The following is a 19,669-nucleotide window of genomic DNA, read 5'->3' as shown; positions in this document are numbered from 1 at the left end:
CCATTTTCCAGAACATTCCAGGTAGATTTTGTGCCGAGTAGCTGATAGAGAATTTTCTCGAAATCACAAGAATTTTCAAAAACTTTCTAGAATGTTGTAGAACTTCACTCTTCAAGATGGGCTCTGCTTCTACCACAATGTATCTGGTCTGTGCAGCGATTGGAATTGCCTGTAACCCAAACGAGTGGCGCCTCTTCATTGACAGCTCATAAAGAAGTCTCAAAGCTGTGCTGCTCCATAACGGGAATAAGTATCCGTCTCTTCCCCTGGCTCATTCGGTGCAGCTCAAAGAGGAATACAACAGCGTCAAGATCTTGCTAGAAGCTTTGAAGTATGATGAGTATGGCTGAAAGGTTATCGGAGACTTCAAAATGGTGGCATTTCTGATGGGTCTCCAAGGAGGCTTTACCAATTTCCCTGTTATCTTTGCCTTTGGGACAGCAGGGTTACCGCAGCGCACTACAACAAACTAAGCCAATTATCCACAAATTTCTGTCAATCGATATGCTTATCTCCATACCTAAATTCGTTTATCCATGTCTATATGTGACATATTCGTACCTTTATCTTTGCATCATTGTTGTGTATCTATTTTATTATACCCCTATCTCTGTCTATTTATCTATCTGTCTATCTAGTTACAGATCATTTCATTATATTTATCTATGTATATTTCTATACATTATTTTTATAAATATTTATCTATTTATCTCATCATTTTTGTCTAACGACTTTTGTACTTTGTTAATGTATCTATTCATTTATTTACCTAAGATTAATCTATCAAAATAAATTACGTCTCCATATTTTCATTCTATAATCTCTGTTTTATGTATTTAACTATATTTTTATGTTTCTGGCTGATTATTTAAGCATTTAATCTACATTTGTCAACATGCAAGATATTGCTATAGTGATTGAATGAATTACAATAAAACAATTTTGGAACCTCACTATCTCGTCACGTCCATTATTGAGTGGTTTTAACTTTTATTGGCTCACAAAGAAATTTACCGATGTTTGAAAGCCTCGACTGCACTTTTCTTCCTCTTTGTTGGTCAAGTTTGATTTCGTAAACTTTATTTATTTCAGTTATCTATGAAATGTGACGTACACACTAATATGGGTTTGGTTTGGTTTTTTGGAATTTCGCACAAAGCTACTCGAGGGCTATCTGTGCTAGCCGTCCCTAATTTAGCAGTGTAAGACTAGAGGGAAGGCAGCTAGTCATCACCACCCACCTCCAACTCTTGGGCTACTCTTTTACCAACGAAAAGTGGGATTGACCGTCACATTATAACGCCCCCACGGCTGGGAGGGCGAGCATGTTTGGCGCGACTCGGGCGCGAACCCGCGACCCTCAGATTACGAAGCGCACGCCTTAACGCGCTAGGCCATGCCAGGCCCAATTTTTGAAAACACCGAGTCCACCACTAATATGGGATAGAGGGTGATAGTATTTGCCCATTCATTTTTGACGGGCTATACAATAGCTTATAATGAAACAGGGTCCACTTTGATTCATTTTGCTTTCTCATGAAGTTAATGTTAATTGGTGAAAACGGAATCCAAATTTAAGATGTTCGTCTTACTTTATCCTTTCATAATAGTTTAAATAGCTTCACTTTACATAAGAACACAGACGTTTTTTACAAGAAAAAATCAATTTTGTGTAGTTTAATAAATCTGTATTGATATAATCAAATAGAGTAAATAGGATGAACCTGAACACAATGTTTTCAACTAAAAATACAAAGCAAAGAGTCGTCCATCTAAACATGGTATGTACTTTCCTCCCTTTGGACACTTTCATTGATTAAATAACTTGATATGTAATATTAGGTGAATATTAAGAACGTGACGTAGCTAGTGGGATAATATCTGATGCCAGTTGAAACTTCTCTCATATAAGCTTTCCATATACGATCTGCTAGTCGAAATTTTAGTTGCTTATATGGGTATTTTGATAAGATTTGCTGTTGATAAAACCTAATTATTTGGACTCGTCTGATAAGATGATGTCAGTTGAAACTTTAGTCAATGAAAGTGCTTGTCTGATAAAACAACTTGTCGAAAATTTAACGTTTGAGATAGCTAGTATGAAAAATGTCGGTGTTTGTGAAAAATTATTTTCTGATATTTTCTTTGGGTAAAATACATAATAATATTTTATTTAATATTACAAATAATACTCGTATGTGTGTGTGTGTGCGATGCTTTTTAGGGATTAATAAATTAATAAAAGACTAAAATGACCGCAAAATAATTAAAAGCTCGCGTATTTTTTCTGGTTGTTTTAATGAGAATATTTTGTGTTATTTCTTTATAATTCAAAGCTTTACACATTAAGTTACAGAAATGTTTTTGTATCAATCTCTAGCTGTACGGTGCACATGTTGCGTCACATGAGTAGTTTTATGTTTTTGTTTGTAACAACATTCAGTATCAACAACTGAAGAAGAACAATTAGTTGAAACCTCTCAGTTCATCTATAGCTACAAAGGAAACCTCAGCAATAACTACTGAGGTTAACTGTGATAATGGTTGATATTTGCATTTAAAAGTTTAAAGTTTTTCCTAAAGAAAATGAACTAATGTTTGCATGGGTGACTTATGCTATTTCGAAATTAGTATACAAAGTTTGGTTGTATTCCTTTAAACAAATGTTTTTTAAAATTTTAAAATCGGATAGAATTAGAAGTGTATTCACTTTGAGGTTTTGTTTTGAGTACAACATTTTGTGCATACTTCAAATAAAATAAACCGTGAAACAAGGAATGAAATCCTAGTTTGTTTACTGACATGAAGCGAATACAATCCACAGAGCACACAATTATTGTTAAAGCTACGATTAAGATTACAGAGAATATGAAAGTGGTATGTACAATGTTACTGGAATATTACTCTACACTTCGGTTTTCCAATTTTCACCTGCTTATCAACCTGAAATAGAATATAAAGATAAATTAAATAGAAAACAGTTTTGTTTAAAACAATAATTTAATACATAGATGCTTAAGAAACATTTAAGAATTAATTTTATTTAAATATATACAATATTGTGTTTCCATTCCAAAGAGTTTGGATTATTTATCACTAAAATAGAACTTTTCGTATTCTGAAGAAAACAATATTGATTTAATTTAAATTTTATTTACAAAATTACAGCCATATAGGATAAATTGTTTTGTTTGTTTTTTAAATTTCGCGCAAAGTTACGTGAGGGCTATCTGTACTAGCCGTCCCTAATTTAAGAGTGTAAGACTAGAGAAAAAGCAGCTAGTCATCACCACCCATCGACAACTCTTGGGCTACTCTTTTATCAACGAATAATGGGATTGACTGTCACATTATGATGAACCCACGGCTAAAAGAGCAAGTATGTTTGATATGAAGGGGATTCGAACCCGCGACCTTCAAATTACGAGGCAAGCGCCTTAACCACCTGGCCAGAGGATAAACAATCAAACATCCTAAAATATGTCTTACACAAATGTTATTCCACTTAAGAGTTTAAGTCTTAATAAATATGATTCTTAGAAAGCAAACTGACTTTCTTGATCCTGTATGTTTTAGGGTAATCGATATATTTGAACTAACCATAGTTTTAAAAAATAAATAGATTAAATGAGAAACAAGTTGGACTTCTAGTGTTTTTTGTTTTGTTTTTTTAGATTGAGCTTCCGAAGAATCATAATAATAAGTGCAAGCAAAGCATCCAAACAAAATTAAACTCCAAGCTGGCAGGGTATTGTTCTAAACAATCGCTATACCAGTGTAATACGTTATACAATAACATTGAAGTAAATTAGAATCTCATGAAGCCTCATTTTTAAATCTTTCTTTTCATAAACAGGCTAATGTAAGTTGTTGTTTTTTATTAAATTTAATACTAAATCAAACATTGAGCTCGGATTTTAAAGAAAGCTTTGACTTGAATTTAAGTATTTTGCATTATTGGATGAAAAATAATTAAGCGACGTAAAAAGTAAGGAAGTATTGGTACGATTTAAAATTGCCTATTTAAGAAAAGTTCAAATAAAAGTTCAAACTCATTGCACAGTCAACAACAAAATTACAATGTCGTCATGTAAAACACTACTTAGAAATTATTAGACCCAAAATATAAATGATAAGACTGAACTGGTTATTTATTTAAATAAAGAGAAACAGTGGCACTGTTTATTAAAGAGTTAATAATTATATTTAAATTAAAAAAACACTGCCTGATAAATCTACTATAAATTATTAGTTCAGAAAAACCAACGTTTTAAATATATTAGTCCCAGATAACGAGTAATGAAAAATAATTCAGATAATGAACAATAATCCAGTTCTGTTGTGGTTTTTCAAAGAAATAATATTATATACACGATTAAGTCTACTGAACAGCCAGCATCGCTTAGCGTAACACCTGTTCATTTCACTTTGATTCTCTCTTTAAAAAAAAAATAAAACGCATATTTATACCAAATTTAGCAAATCATAACTACTACTGTCATCTCAAATAATGGCATTGTAATAGCAAGTTACACACACTTAAAGAAAAATATTTTGTTTTTATTGAATGTGATAAAAAATCATTCTTGACTAGAAATGTATTATCACACTCAATTTACGGATTTAACAAACGAATAATAAAAAAGCTTTATAAATACGCTTTGTTTTTGCTTATAAATCAAATGCTCTTTCCATGATCTCACAACTGATTTAAAAGATGTGTGAAAATGTAAGATATGTTAAATTACGCACGTTTGATGGAATATAAAGCTCCTAAATAGTACCAGTTACTTAAACACCGAACAAAGAAATTTCATGAGAAGACAAAATTATTCACTGTAAGTTATTCAAGTACGTTACTGTTCAAATTAGTCTCAATAGATATGTTAGAAGTCTTTATTACGTATTCATATGCTGTTGGCATCCGAAGAAATTTACTGACTTAAAGACAAAACATTTATTACTAGGAGAATAGTTATGTAAACCTACACTTTAACTATTTGTAAGGACATTTTCCCACGTTACAAGGTTTTCGTTCTATTAGAGGTTTACAGGGAAGACCGCCACGTTTTCGTTCTCTCTTAACTTTTCTGATCCTTTCCTGGAAGCCACCTGTACCACAGCTCAAGGAACAGCTAGACCATTGACTCCAAGATCTCAACTTGCAGTGTACAGCTACAAAATAGTTATTAATTAATCATATCATAAATTTTTCACAACTGTTTTATTCATAGTAAATGAAACTATCCAACAATGTACGAACAAATGAAAATTGAAAAACGTGTTTTACTTAAAGGGAGTGTGCCATCGTATAGCACAATTTTCTGTTACAACTGACACGAAACTGTGTTGTGCTAGCACATTAAAGTTTGTACTCTGGAAACACGATTAATGCATGTAATTAAGGCATTTAACCTTGTATGTGTTTTCTGACTGTGGTTTATTTCTTTTAATTGACAACAAAATAAACAGTGAAAGCGAAAATTATGTTTATCTATCGTAATTATTTTGTTGGTCAGTTTATCAATAATACGCCAATAAATTCTGATTAAAACAAACGGATTTGATTCTAGAGATTATTTATTTATTTAACTGGAAAGCTGTAAAATGGGTTATCTTCGCTTTACCCGCCGTATGGATTCAACTCCTAATTCAACTGTTATAAGATAATAGCTGAGTCACTGTGGTCCAAACACCGATTAGATGCGAATTAACTTTTGTTTTCATTGGATTTATTGTAGAGCAAAAATACGGTGTTAATAGTAATTAGGATTTTTTTATCTGAATCTAAATTACTAAAATACTAGAAATTTATAAGTAAAAACAATGGAGTTGAAATTAATGGTTTGATACTGAACTTAAGCTTTCGATTGCCATTTCAATTTTGTCACGTTGTGGCGACAAAACATGGCTTATTTTTATGTAGTTGGATGGCCAATCAACAAGTAAGTCAGTAACCATGCACTGAAATCCATATTATGCATTTCTAGCACTTGAAATTTACAAAGTTTAATATTAATTCACTAAAGAAACAGGCAAATTAATCACTTAAAAATGAAACAGCTGGGACCCTTCTGTAAGAAGTTAAATATGAAGGCAAATGAAAGAAGAAAAGATATATGAGAAGCAATAGGAGAGTCTGAGATAAGAAAAGGTGAATTTAACTGCACTACCTGAAGGGATGGCGACTGTAGCAGCATATTATTTGTCCAGAAGTGATGAACATTGTGGCAAGATGTGCTTATACAAAGCAAGAGTAATGGAGGTTAAGGCTGAATGTTGCTGTACAAACCAAGATTAAGGAAGATCGTGCCAGGATGTAGCTGTACAACCAGAAGTGATGAAGGTTGTAGCAGCATGTAGATGTTCCACTGAAAGTGATAAAGTTTGTAGTATCATATAGTTGTTCCACTGAGAGTAATGGAGGCTGTAGCATCATGTAGTTGTACCAGCAAGAGTGATGAAGGTTGTAGCATCAAGTAGATTTTAGAGTGATGTGATTGTACCTTCAAGTAGTTGTTCTACTATAAGTGATGAAGGCTATATCATCAAGTAGCTGTTCCACTAGGAGTGATGAAGGCTAATCATCAAGTAGCTTTTCCACCAGAGATGATGAAGTGTGTAGCAGCATATAGTGTTCCACTAGAAGTGATAAGGTTCGAGCGCCATGTAGCTATTCTAACAGGAGTGATGAAGGCTTTAGCATCACGAAATGTTTCCACCGGGAGTTATAAAGATTGTAGAATCATGAAGCTGTTCCACCAGGAGTGATGAAGGTTGTAACAGAACGTAGCTTTACAAAACTAAGACTGATAAAAGTTGTAGGCAAAGAAGAGATGTCAGTAACTGTATATAGAAATCCACGATGTAGAAGTTTTGTGGGTTAAGGAATTCAACAGTTTAGGCGTTATAAAACGGATGTGATAAAATTAATATTTGTATGTTCTTCTTGTCATTGTAATAGTCGCAACGTTTACTCGTGAAAAGCTATCCTAATGTGTAAAGAGCTTTCAATGAGCAACTGTATGTGTTTTCATATGGGTTTGGGATAAATAATATAAATGTACGTATATAACCACCGTTGTGGCTTGGTTTGTTTTGAAGTTCTGCGCTAGCCTGCTTTGATTTAGCAATGTAAGATCAGAGAGAAGGCAATTAATCATCACCACCCACCGCCGACGCTTGTGTTACTCTTTTACCAACGAATAGTGGGATTAACCCGTATCATTATAACGCCTTCACAAATGAAAGGGCGAGCATGTTTAGTGGGACGACGATTCGAACTCGCAACCATCAGATTGCAAGTTTAATCCTAAGCACCTGACCATGCCGGACCATTACCATTGTAACAATAGTAAGAATGTTTCCTAGGGCTATGTTAAACGATGTCTGTTTATTTTTCTCGAACAAGGGAACTAAATAAAACTTCCAACCGCATATTTACATGAAATGAGTGAACGGGATGCCATAGAAACCTCTAAATGAAAAACTCAAGTGGTTAAAAGAAGACGTAAGTAGTTAATTATCAAGATAGCGACAAAGTTTATTAATTTTTTAATTTTAATTTCGTATACTTGACACACACACAAAACTAACTGTGATGACGAGAAACCCACTTGAAGTAAAATGTTTCTCATGATGGCTGATATGGATATTAAAACTTTTATTAAAATAAAGTAGGGAACAACGTTTTGACCTTCTTATGTCATCTTCAGGTTAACAAAGAGAGTTTGCAACTGACCGTTGCAGGGCATATGTCTTAGGGACGAGAGCATAAAGAAGTACGGGATTGTAGGGATGTTAGGTTAGTAATTAGTATAGGTTTAAATGTGTTCCTTTATATTGGTTTAATTTTGATTTAAATTGTTGTATAAGTTGGGTTTCCTTGATGTTTGGTTTGTTTATGTTTGTTTCCCTACTTAGTATTTGGGAGATTTCTATGGATATCTTGTGTTTATTTGATTTGCAGTGTTTTTTATGTTATTTAAATCTAGCTTCCATTTTTCTGCTTGTTTCTCCAATATAGAAGTCTTAGCAGTTGTTGCATTGTATGTTATAAATAATGTTGGTGTTGTGTTTGTCAGTGTAGCTCTTACTCAGTTTTGTTCTTGGTTTTTGAATAAATTTGGTGTTTACTGGAATTTTGTGTCTTGTTATAAGTGGTTTTCCAAATGTTGGTTATTTTTACGTTGATATCAGGAATATAAGATATGCAGCAGTGTAAGGTTTTGTAATTTGTTGTTTCTTGGGATTTATTATTGTTTGTTTGTTATTGAGCGTGTTGTTAATCTAGGTGTGGGCATATCATTTCTTTAACAGTTTTTGGAGAAAGTTTGTTGATATTGATCAAGTGTTGTTTTGTTTTGTTGATTTAATCGTTAATTTTATCGGGTGAACATAGTTTTGTGGCTGTGTTTATTTGGTTTCTTAATATGTTGAGGTTTTGCTTTGTTTCACGTGCTGCGTTCCAGGGAATGAATAGTCAAGTATGGGTGATTTTTCTGTGAATTTCTGTTTCGAATTGAGTATTTTGAGGTTGAGAAATGCTGTTTGGTTAGTATTTTGTATTCACAAGTAAATTTAATGTTAGTGTGTATAGAATTAACTTGGCTGAATAAACTAAGTATGTGTTCTGTAGATGTGAACCTTCTTTTGACCTTCTTATGTCATCTTCAGGTTAACAAAGAGAGTTTGCAACTGACCGTTGCAGGGCATATGTCTTAGGGACGAGAGCATAAACAAGTACGGGATTGTAGGGATGTTAGGTTATTAATTAGTATAGGTTTAAATGTGTTCCTTTATATTGGTTTAATTTTGATTTAAATTGTTGTATAAGTTGGGTTTCCTTGATGTTTGGTAACAGGGATGTAAGGTATCATCAACATATATGTACCATTATAGTGGCTGGTGTAATGCTGAATTGATCGCTTGAGATTCAGTCTGTGTCATGAAAATGTTGGCACCTTAGTTTACCTAAATTTTGTTGTAGCGGATACTTTGTTGGTTCATTGATGTTTCAAATAGCACAGCCATGCGATGGTTTTATTGTCTTGAAATGTTTACATGTTCTACGCTAATTCTTGTACACTAAATCCGAAAATTATATCCATTGTCCTCCATCACGTATAAATGTTAACAAAGTGTGATGTCTATTTTTACATAGGTGAATCATTTTCACTGAAACTGAATCACATTTTGTTATATTTAAAATGTTGACCACCACTGGCTATAGAACTCCCTAGCCCAATTGCGACGTAAGAGTCTTATCGATTATTCTAGATAGTTTTTTGTAATTAAGCACAAATCTACACAATGGGCTATCTGTGCTCTGCCCACCACAAGAATCAAAACCCAGATTCTAGCGTGATAAGTCCACAGACATAGGCTGTGTCCTAGGATTCCGATCATTTTACAACCCACGGGAAGCACACTACTAGAGTATTAATGGTTAAAAAGTTACATGACGTTTTATTTTTGGATAATATTTGTTTGTGTGTGTGCTTTTGACACTATTTTTGTATTTTCAATATTATCCATTTGTTGTTATGGTAACAAGAGGTTTTGTAAATAATCCAACCATATTCTGTTATATTTTTGATAAATCTGTTGTAAAGAAACCAACGAAAAACATTAATAAAATTTGTCAAAAAATCATATTTGGAATAAAACTTGAGAAACTAAAAAATCATGGATTTCGCACAAAGTTTGTACCTTTTGTATCGAAGAGTTGAGACAATGGACTGAAGGTAAGAGAACTTTTTTGCCCTTTTGAATTCCAGTGATCTGGCGTGAGCCTAAAGTTCATGGAAATAACTAATATAGTTGCTTATGTAACGTGCAAAGCTACAACACTCGAAATACAAATAAACTTTCTTATCCAAACCTCAAATCTGTTACAAGATTTGTTCCTCATTGACCTGTACTTACTCCACCAAAGACTCTTGATAAAGTTTCGTCTGATTTTAAATCTGGTGTCAATAGAAAAGATGATAAGGATTTTTTCAACCTGAAAGGTCTGGTAAACCACAACTGTTCACACAAGGTGAACTTTATAAGTTGGTGAGAGATTTTGATCTTCCAAAGGATTCTCAGATGTTGGGGTCCAGGCTTAGGGCTGAGAAATTACTTTCTTCAAGAACATCATTTTACTGGTAAAGAAATCATTATAATTAATGTCAATAATCGGAGCTGCAGTTTCTGAATCAAGTGAGTGACGATTGTTCGTTTATTTGTCCAAAAGAACTCTGAAAGGTGTTATCCTTCACAATGATAACATCTATATTATGCATCTATTCTTATTGCTCATTTGATTCACTTGAAGGAAACGTACGAAAATCTCAAACTTCTTAATAAGGTAAAATACAAAAACATGGCTGACTATTTTATGGAGACTTTGTATGTTGTTGGGTCAGCAAACCAATTATACAAAGTTTCCATGGGTTTTTTGCATAAATGGAAAAGCAAAGCACAAAGTCAGCTGTGGATAAAGTAGCAATGGCATACAGAATCAATATGATACCAGGATTGAAAAACATTATACGTTAAATTTACGTGACACAAAGAAAGTCCTATTACCTTTACTTCATATGATACTGGGTTTAATGAAACAGTTTGAAAAGACCTTAGACAAATATGGCAACTGTTGCAAGTATGTACTGGGCAATTCCCAGCTCTTTCAGAAGTGAAACCTAAAACAGGGATTTTTGTTGAGTCTCAGATTAAGAAATTAACTTTAGATGAACAGTTTGAATTGACTTTTAAAACGTTATTGGCCATTTTTTTAGGAAACAACAAGGACCCAAACTACGACAATACGTCAATAACATGCGCGATGAATTCACAACTTGATTGTAATATAAGCTTAGAAGTTCAGTTCTTACACTCACATATTAAAAAAAATTTCTGAAAATCTCGGTGTCGTCAGCTAAGAATAAGGGAAAGAGTTTCATCAAGACATCAGAGAAATCGAAAGAAAGTATCAGGAAGATGGAACATCAGCATGATGGCTGATTGCTTCTGGTCATTGAAACGAGATGCTCCACATGCAGTACATAAAAGAAGGACCAGAACACTTAGTTTTGAGACTAAAATACATAGAATTCACAATACAAATCAGGATAAATGAGGATACATATCCGTTTAACATCAGTATTCCTCCCTTCTGTTCCATTTGTTTCTATTCTTGTTAAGAAACGTAATAATAAACAATGTTGATTATGGTAAATAAAATAATAATTTGTTTTACTTTTCTTAGAGAGTTTTTTTCTTCCCGATTTGTAAAACATCCTTACGCATTATAATAGAATAAATATCATTTTCGAAATATGCATAGCTGAATTATGGAAAATCCGTTATTAAAACCAAAACAACTTTTATCAAGTTTAAGTTCGCAGCCTTGTGTAATTTACGATATAGTGTGATTTGAAATTTAACACGTCTCTCATGAGCCAAAGGGTATTTTTACACTGCAATTTGTTTAATATTAAAAGTAAGTTCAGCCAGAAACTCCTAAAGAGGATTGTTATCGACGTTTCTTTCGAGACAAGTTTTTGTTTGTTAGTTTATAAATATTTAAATGAAATACAGCATCCTCAAGTCTTCATACTAGCTAGTACTAAGGTCTACCTGCTGGGAGCAGATTCAGTATATATCAATAAAACCACATTCTCAGCATCATTGTTTTGGCAAATTGCCAACCTTTTATGCTCCTAGTATTACTTTTTTTATTTTTCGTTTTCAGTTGAGATGCGAACAACTTCAGCTGCGATTCAGTGCAGAAGATCGAAACATCACGATAGTCAGCAGTAGGATAAGCAGACAGAAACACTTTGAAAGCAGCTACAGGCATAATATTTTACTTGGCTTACTGTATTATATATACTTAGGTTCTTGAATAATCCTGCGTGTCATCTGGAAACATCCGTGCTTCTCATGTTTGGCTGTTAAGCTCGTGATGCACTGACGGATTTTAGTCACTTTACCACTTTGAATCACTTTTCACAGCCCCAACACTAAAAGAGTACGGGAAGTACCTTCTTTCAAGCCTAGAAATTCATCCAAAAATTTTAGTTCAAATTAAGAAAAATCAGATTGGGTTGGTTTTATTTTCTACAAAAAATACTCCCCACTAACTCGTGAGAGACCTGTTAGTGTTCTTTTGAAATACCCAATGCAGGTTTAAAAATAAAAAAAAAAGGTTTCAAGGGCTTAAGTCTCACACTCGTGAATATAAGGGCACTGTGTTGATGAAAATGGTCATTTGTAATAAATGGTCTTGAAACGTCACCAGAAATTAAATATGACGTGAAAATTAAGAAATATGTTAGCAGTTAATCCTTAACTTAAAATGTAATTTGGACCGAAAAGTTAAAAAATAATTGATTCCTCAGTTTATTAAATGCATAATTTGAATTACAAGTATCACAGTTTCATAAAACTATAATTAATCTATTTTAATGTCTATATAGATCATTACGAACGTAACGAACGCTGAAACTACTGATATTTGTACTCTGAACTCTATAAATTCAAGCTGTAAGAAAATCTGTGTAAAACAAAAGTGTTCTAATGTATTTACAGGAAAGTTTATAACACAAAGTTACACAATTGCCAACCTGTGTTCTCTCCGCCACTGAACCTAAATTTCAGTGCCGTAAGTTCGAAAACGTACCACTATCAACCTATGAACCATAAGTGTTTTGTGAAAAGCTATACTATACAGAAAAACAGGGCGAATATATATTTAACATCAAGGATACTCAACTGATGATATAATATTTTGTAATCTTTCTAAATAAGAACGTAAGAAAAGTATTTAATTGGCTACAGTCATTAGGAGTTTGATTTTTAATAGATAACTGGCAGTGACTGGAATTCATTTAAATTTAAAAATTAAAGCTAACGTGATTTTAAAGATATAGGGAACTTATTTATTTCTGGAATTACACTTAACTTAGAAAGTGTGGGTAAAGCGTCATTTGTGTTGACTGATCTTAAAGTTATTATATTCTAGCAGCTGAATAACCATGCAAATATCGCTGGATTCATTTGCATATTGGATCATGCGTGGGCTAGCGTAAAAAATACTGAAATTATATGCAGGATGTGTTTTTTTTGCTGTAATTTCTGGTTTATTGCTGTGCCTGACGTAAACACTGATAAAATTTGGAATTTTAAATGCTTTCGAATTATAGAAGTTTTGAATATTTTATGGAAACAGACTATAACAGAGTACTGTCGGTAAAGAACTGAACAAAATTCCAAGAAATTAATTTTTTAAACTTTTTTTTAATAATCTCTAATAAAGAAATCGCAGAAATGTTAATGAATTGCTGTTTTAGTGTATTCAAATATCGTAGTTTGTAGACTTGACAGCAAATCTAAAATTATTTTAATCTGTGTATAAGTTGTGTAATCAGAGTAAGACTGAAAGTGGTCTCGGTGTAAATTCGTGACGATTATTTTGAGAAAGCGCATCTGGATCTAATTTTTTTTAGGATTTTGTTTTTGTTGTTGACGGAATTAAGAATATTTATTCAAACGAGTTTAGCGCAAGAAATTAACATTATTTTATAGGCTTTTCATTAACATTCAGAAGATTCAAAGACATCACAAAGGCGAGGGTAACTGTAAGTACCTGTTCATAACTGAAAGAGGCTTAGGAATAGTAAACTGGGAAAGTTTAAAAGGTATATTAAAGAAGGTTCGTATTTTTTTATGGCAAAAATACTGAGGCTTTCTGTAACTGTCTATAGTTCTAAGCTACTGTTCAGAGGGAAGACAGCCAGTGATCACCATCCTTCCATTTACCACCCACGCTAGCGTATTCACTGTTACTAGTATAACACACTCACAGCTTAAAGTACAGTGAACATTTTGTTGTATCATACGAAGCCAAACCCAACCTTTCAAATTCTAGAGCTGTATCACAAGAAGATATGAACATATATGTAGATGTAGATGATTCATGAATTTTAAACCACCATTAATCAAATTAATAAAAAAAAGAGCAACACTGAAAGATCTGGAGCACGATTCTGATGAAATCACAGGTTCCAGACTCATATCTGTTCAAGAAGCTGAAAATTTCGTAATTTTCATCCTAGAAATGTCAAGAGGGCACAAGATCAAAAGCTAAAATGTCACAAGATGTTTCAAGTTCGAGCTTCACAAGTCAGGCAATATGAGAAGAAATCATATCAAAGTTTTAAACACAGAGAATAGTTTCCAAGTATTTAGATTCTGACAAAACTTCCAAAATTTATAAGAAAGTAAAGGTGGTATTATTGGACCACAACATTGTGCACTCTTCAATTTTATTCTGAATTTGTTTGCTTGCTTTTGAATTTCGCGCAAAATTATACGAGGGTTATCTGAACTAGCGTTCCGTAATTAAGCAGGGAGTGGATAGAGGGAAGGCAGCTAGTCATCACCACCTGCCTGGCTATGCCAGGCCTTTTGTTGTAAACATTAATGGAAAATAAGATCCATTAGCAGATTTGGTCACTGAGTAATACAGTAAATATGAAAATTATTTCACAGAAATCAATTTGTGAGAGTAAACTGTTTTACTGTAACATGTCGAGAGTGGGTGATTAGGAAGTCAAAATCAACAACGATTACTTGAGTAAACAATTAAAGAAAAGAAGTCCAAAAGACCTTACAAGGTTGATGATTTCTTGATTTAGCATTCAAATGTTATCATTTGTAGAAGTTTGTTTGTTCGTTGTGGATTTTGCACAAAGCTACACGAGATTTATCTGAGCTAGCCGTCCTTAATTTAGCACTGTAAGACTAGAGGGAAGGCAGCTAGTCATCACCTCCCACCGCCAACTCTTGGGCTACTTACTCTTTTACCAACGAATAGTGGGATTGACCGTCACATTTTAACGCCTCACGGCTGAAAGGGCGAGTAGGTTTGGTGCGACGGGAATTAGCACTGAAGAATGAAAATAAAATATCTAACTCTGAAACAAGTAAATGTGGATATGAGTGCTAGTTGAGTATTGACACGGGTTATAGGTCTACAATATTAAGGTTAATATTAAAGAAACTATTAAAGTCAACATAAGAAAGATTGACCGTCACATTATAACGCCAACCACGGCTAAAAGGGCCAGCATGTTTGATGAGAGAGGGATTCGAACTCAGGACTTTAGATTAGGAGTCGAATGTCTTAACCACTTGGCCATGCCTGGTCTATTTGTAGAAGGAATAATAAATAATAAAACTTACGATAGGCCTACTTGAAATCGGGATTAACTTTATCTAAGTCACTTTATTCCATATCAGTAAACATTAAACGTCTGTCATATGTGCCCCAGCATGCCCAGATGGTTAAGGCATTCGACTCGTAATCCGAAGGTCTCGGTTTGAAATCTGGGTTGCACCAAACATGCTCACCCCTTCAACCGTGGGGGCGTTATAATGTGACGATTAATCCTACTATTTGTTTGTAAAAGAGTAGACCAAGAGTTGGCGGTGGGTGGTGATGACTAGCTGCCTTCCCTCTAGTTTTACACTGCTAAGTTAGAGACGGGTAGCGCAGATAGCCCTCACGTAGCTTTGCGCGAAATTCAAAAATAAACTGTCATATGTAAATAATTTTAGGCAAATAAATTAATTAAAAGTTATTATTTGTGTTTCACAGATCATCAGCATATGTTTATTTCCCATTACGTTTGTTAGCCATCGGTCAGGTTAAAAAGTCTCAGATGAATCCAGTTAAAACGTTGATATATTTGCGTACATATACAGACAGATATGTTTTTCCTCTTCTTATCTTTTTGTTTTTTATAAAATAAACGTAGTTGTCATTGCAACAATATCGCAAAAGATCAGGCAACACAACCTTGTCACACGTATTTTAAAACTGAAAAACACAGAGCGTTCTTTGTTCATTGTTCATTCGGACCATTCTGAATTTTGAGAAATATTTAAATTACACCTATTTATCAGTTTAGGAATACTTTCGACACACCTGGTGCTAGCTGCATGAAAGTAACTTACCTTGTATATGCGATAATATTAAAAACCCATAATATTACATTATGTTACAAAATAGAAATGCTTCACGTTTATTACGTCACGTTATACCTGAAAACTGTTCATTGTTCTCAGGCAATTAATTAATTTTTCAGGAGATTCACGTAAAAGAGCAACCTCGAACAATAAAATGAATTATTAATCTAGTTTACAAGTTCCTACAAAGTACATTCTTCTGTTATAAGCCGCTGAGTGTTACGGCAACTAAGAAAGGTTTTATAGTTAGTATTTCTGACACAGTTATAAACACAAATAGCACCTTGACACTCGATTCTTGATGTTTGTGTTTTTGACTCGATAGGTTTCAAGAATGTTCATAATTTATAAACAAACATGCTGAAATAATAAAATACGTAAGATATTAAAGATTCATCCTTTGTGACTCCCCCCCTCGTGGTTGAACAGCAAGTTTACACTCACAAGAGTAATTCCAAATGAGATAAGGTATTCCTGAATATTGTCACAGCTCTCATGCACACTCTAAAACAAATAAAATATTGTATACTTGGGCGAGATATCTACTTTTTCACTTAAAAAATAGTTTGTTAATATACTCTGCCTGACAGGTTGCGACGTAGTTCTAGACTTCATATTCTCAAACAGTTTTAGTAAACAGTATTAAACTGAAAATTGTCCATTTCAACAGACAAGCTGAGAGCGATGGGAGAAAAGACACGTCAGAAGTTAATAATATTTTTATAAAAAAAAAAAAGTGTAGGTTAATTGGTTTCTAATGGTTTGCCGTCTTTTGGGACTTAGAACATTATTTTTAGCTACATAACTAGTTTATTTCTTTTTCAACAAAAATTTACATTATAGACTATGTACGCCATTTTTACAAGGGAGAAATCGAACCTAGAATTTTAGCGATTTAGTTCCGTAAACTTACAGTTATTTCACTATACGAATTACTTGACTAGTGACTAATTAGATCATTATAATATTTGTCAGTCAGCAGCCACCAACACTACTATTATTTGTGAAGATGGTTAGTTTAAAGAGAAATTATTCTTATTTTCAGAATTTATATCAAATCGTAAATTTGAAACAAAGCAACATTACGTATTTATCACCGATAGAGTCGTTCCTGTTTTCATATAGCTAAAAATAAAATACTTGAACATATGTATTTAGCTTTTAATTGTTTTAAGTAGTTATAGCCAAAATAAAAACATGTTAATATCACTTGATACGTGACTATAAAGTAATTGCTAATGATTTGTTAAACAATCGTTTTTATCACTGCTACATTTTACCATCTAATATAGAACCATTTTTCTATCACTAGTAGAAGCAGTTTGTACACTTACCACATTTAACATTATTTCTGCATTTTCGTCGCTGAATAAGTTTCTTGGGACACTGGGATCCTCCATTCTGAGGATACACCTCAATCCTTCTCCGACGTATCCTCCGCGCTTTACCACAGGTGGCGCTGCATGAACTAAATTCGGACCATTCAGAAACTTGACAATCAGTGGAAGGCATTTTGATCTGATCGTACGTTTCAGCTGGTGACGTTGGATGTGTGGTTAGAGGTACTGAGGAAAAGTATTGAAATACTGAGTATTATTAAAGGATTAATCGTTTCTAGAAGTGTTAATGGTGAAACACTAATGGAAAAACCTTAATTATCAGTGTTGATTATTTATGAATACGCATTTTTGTATGGTTTGTTTTGAATTTTGCGCAAAGCTACTCAAGGACTATCTGCGCTAGCCGTCCCTAATTTAGCAGTTAAGACTAGAGGAAAGACAGTTAGTCATCACCACCCACCGCCAATACTTGAGCTACTCTTTTAACAACGAATAATGGAATTGACCGTCACATTATAAAGCCCCCACGGCTGAAAGGGCGAGCATGTTTGGTGCGACGGGGATTCGAACCCGCGACCCTCAGATTACGAATCAAGTGCCTTAACCACCTGGCCAGGCCGGGCCGATCTTTGTATGAACATGAAGAGTAAAATGTTTTTAACTTTATACCCCTTGTTTTAATTATTCAAATGTAAACGAGTCTGATTAATCCAGCTACTGTTTATCATCAACTGTCTACCTTTGGATAATTTTTAATATTTAACATAATATTTCTAGAATGCGTAGATTTTAAAGAACGACAAAGGCTCGTTTTTGACAAGTCCATATAAATCAATATAGGTGCTGATTATGAAGGAACCAGAGCCTACTAATAAAATAATCTTGTTTCACGATATACCACATTTCCACTATCAAAACCTAAAGATATATAAATAGTATACCATCAGATTTATTTCAGAGGAAGCCTGTTGATGCATAAAGTGTCTTTCTGAAGATGTCAAAAACGGATTTATATATACATTTTAATTTTCAGGCAATTTTAACTTTTTCTTGAGATTAAAACTAATTTATAAATATATTAATTAGGTGTAAATCTAAGTAAAAATGATATAGTCACCTATTGTGTTTTTTAATCTAACTATCTACTTCATCTATTTTCTCAGTGATAATCTACGTCAACAACAATAAGGATTAATGCTTTATTTGTTATTTAGTAACTGGAACTGAGTGGGCGGGGAGTTGGATAGCAGAAAAACAATTCGCAACTCATACGAATAAGCGATCTGTAAAACTAACACAAAACACTCGGTTCCTCAAAGTAGCCCTAGAGCTAACACAATAAACTCAGTTCCTCAAGGTAGACCTATAGCAAACGTAATAAACTCAGTTCCTCAAAAGAGCCCTAGAGCTAAAACAATAAATTTGAAATATCAAGGTAGTCCTAGACTCTAGAGCTATCCTTATAAACTCAGTTCCTTAAGGCAGTCCTAGAGCTAACATAATAAACTCGGTATATCAAGGTAGTAGTAGGTAAGATCATTTATTACTTTAAAATCAAACATTCGAATCTCCTCTCAATCTTTGTTTTTCTTTCCAATTTAGTATGATTGATCCACCCTCTGATATTAGATTTTCGTTAGACTTCATTAAAAGTGTATCCAGCTTTGCCATTTCTTATCAATGGTCGAAACTAATAATCAAATATTGGATTGAATTATCACGTATGAAAACAATTAAACCATTTTACTAAAGCACTAGCAGTAATATCATTTGATTCTTCAAAACGTGATTGATTTAATGAATCTCTTTGTTATGCAGATATATTGTTCCCGCAAGAAAACAATAAAAAAGTTTAGAATAAAATCGTGCCACAAAACCGAGCCCTTATAAAAGATTTACACGTTATATAAAATATTGGAATGAGTAAAAAAACAATAATATATTAACAATCCAAATTATTTCAATTATACGTTCATTAAGCCTATAAATAAACACGTGTTGATACCGAAAAGTCTTTTTATTCGCACAAGTATCAAAATTTGCAGAAAATTAATTTGTTTATCATTCTAATCTTTATTAATAAAAACAACAAATTCTATTTATGTTTTAAGCCTTTGTTGGTTTGAAAGTAAGCACAAAACTACACAATAGACTATGTGTGCTCTGTCCACCACGAGTATCGAAACCTGGTTTATAGCCCTGTAAGTCACACATACAATTGTGCGGCGGCATTAAGTCGTCCCAATGTTAGAGAATAACTTAAATAATACGTGTATACACCTTATTTTTAAAACCCATATCAAAAATGA

At 33.3% G+C, this 19,669-nt stretch overlaps 1 protein-coding gene across 1 annotated transcript in view; it reads right to left on the bottom strand.

Annotated features, from left to right (window-relative positions):
* Positions 1-2,778: 2,778 nt before the first annotated feature.
* LOC143225632 (spondin-1-like) overlaps positions 2,779-19,669 on the bottom strand; it is a 62,635-nt gene continuing 45,744 nt past the window's right edge. Inside the window, exons 13-15 of the mRNA XM_076455404.1 lie at positions 17,355-17,585; positions 4,990-5,175; positions 2,779-2,943 (exon numbers count right to left, since the gene is read on the bottom strand). Coding sequence (XP_076311519.1) covers positions 4,997-5,175; positions 17,355-17,585 — 410 coding nt within the window. The 3' untranslated portion in view covers positions 2,779-2,943; positions 4,990-4,996. The remainder of the gene's footprint in view (positions 2,944-4,989; positions 5,176-17,354; positions 17,586-19,669) is intronic.

This window comes from Tachypleus tridentatus, chromosome 9, assembly GCF_004210375.1.
Source record: "Tachypleus tridentatus isolate NWPU-2018 chromosome 9, ASM421037v1, whole genome shotgun sequence".
Taxonomy (NCBI): Eukaryota; Metazoa; Arthropoda; class Merostomata; order Xiphosura; family Limulidae; genus Tachypleus; species Tachypleus tridentatus.
This window is presented reverse-complemented; position numbering and strand designations above follow the sequence as displayed.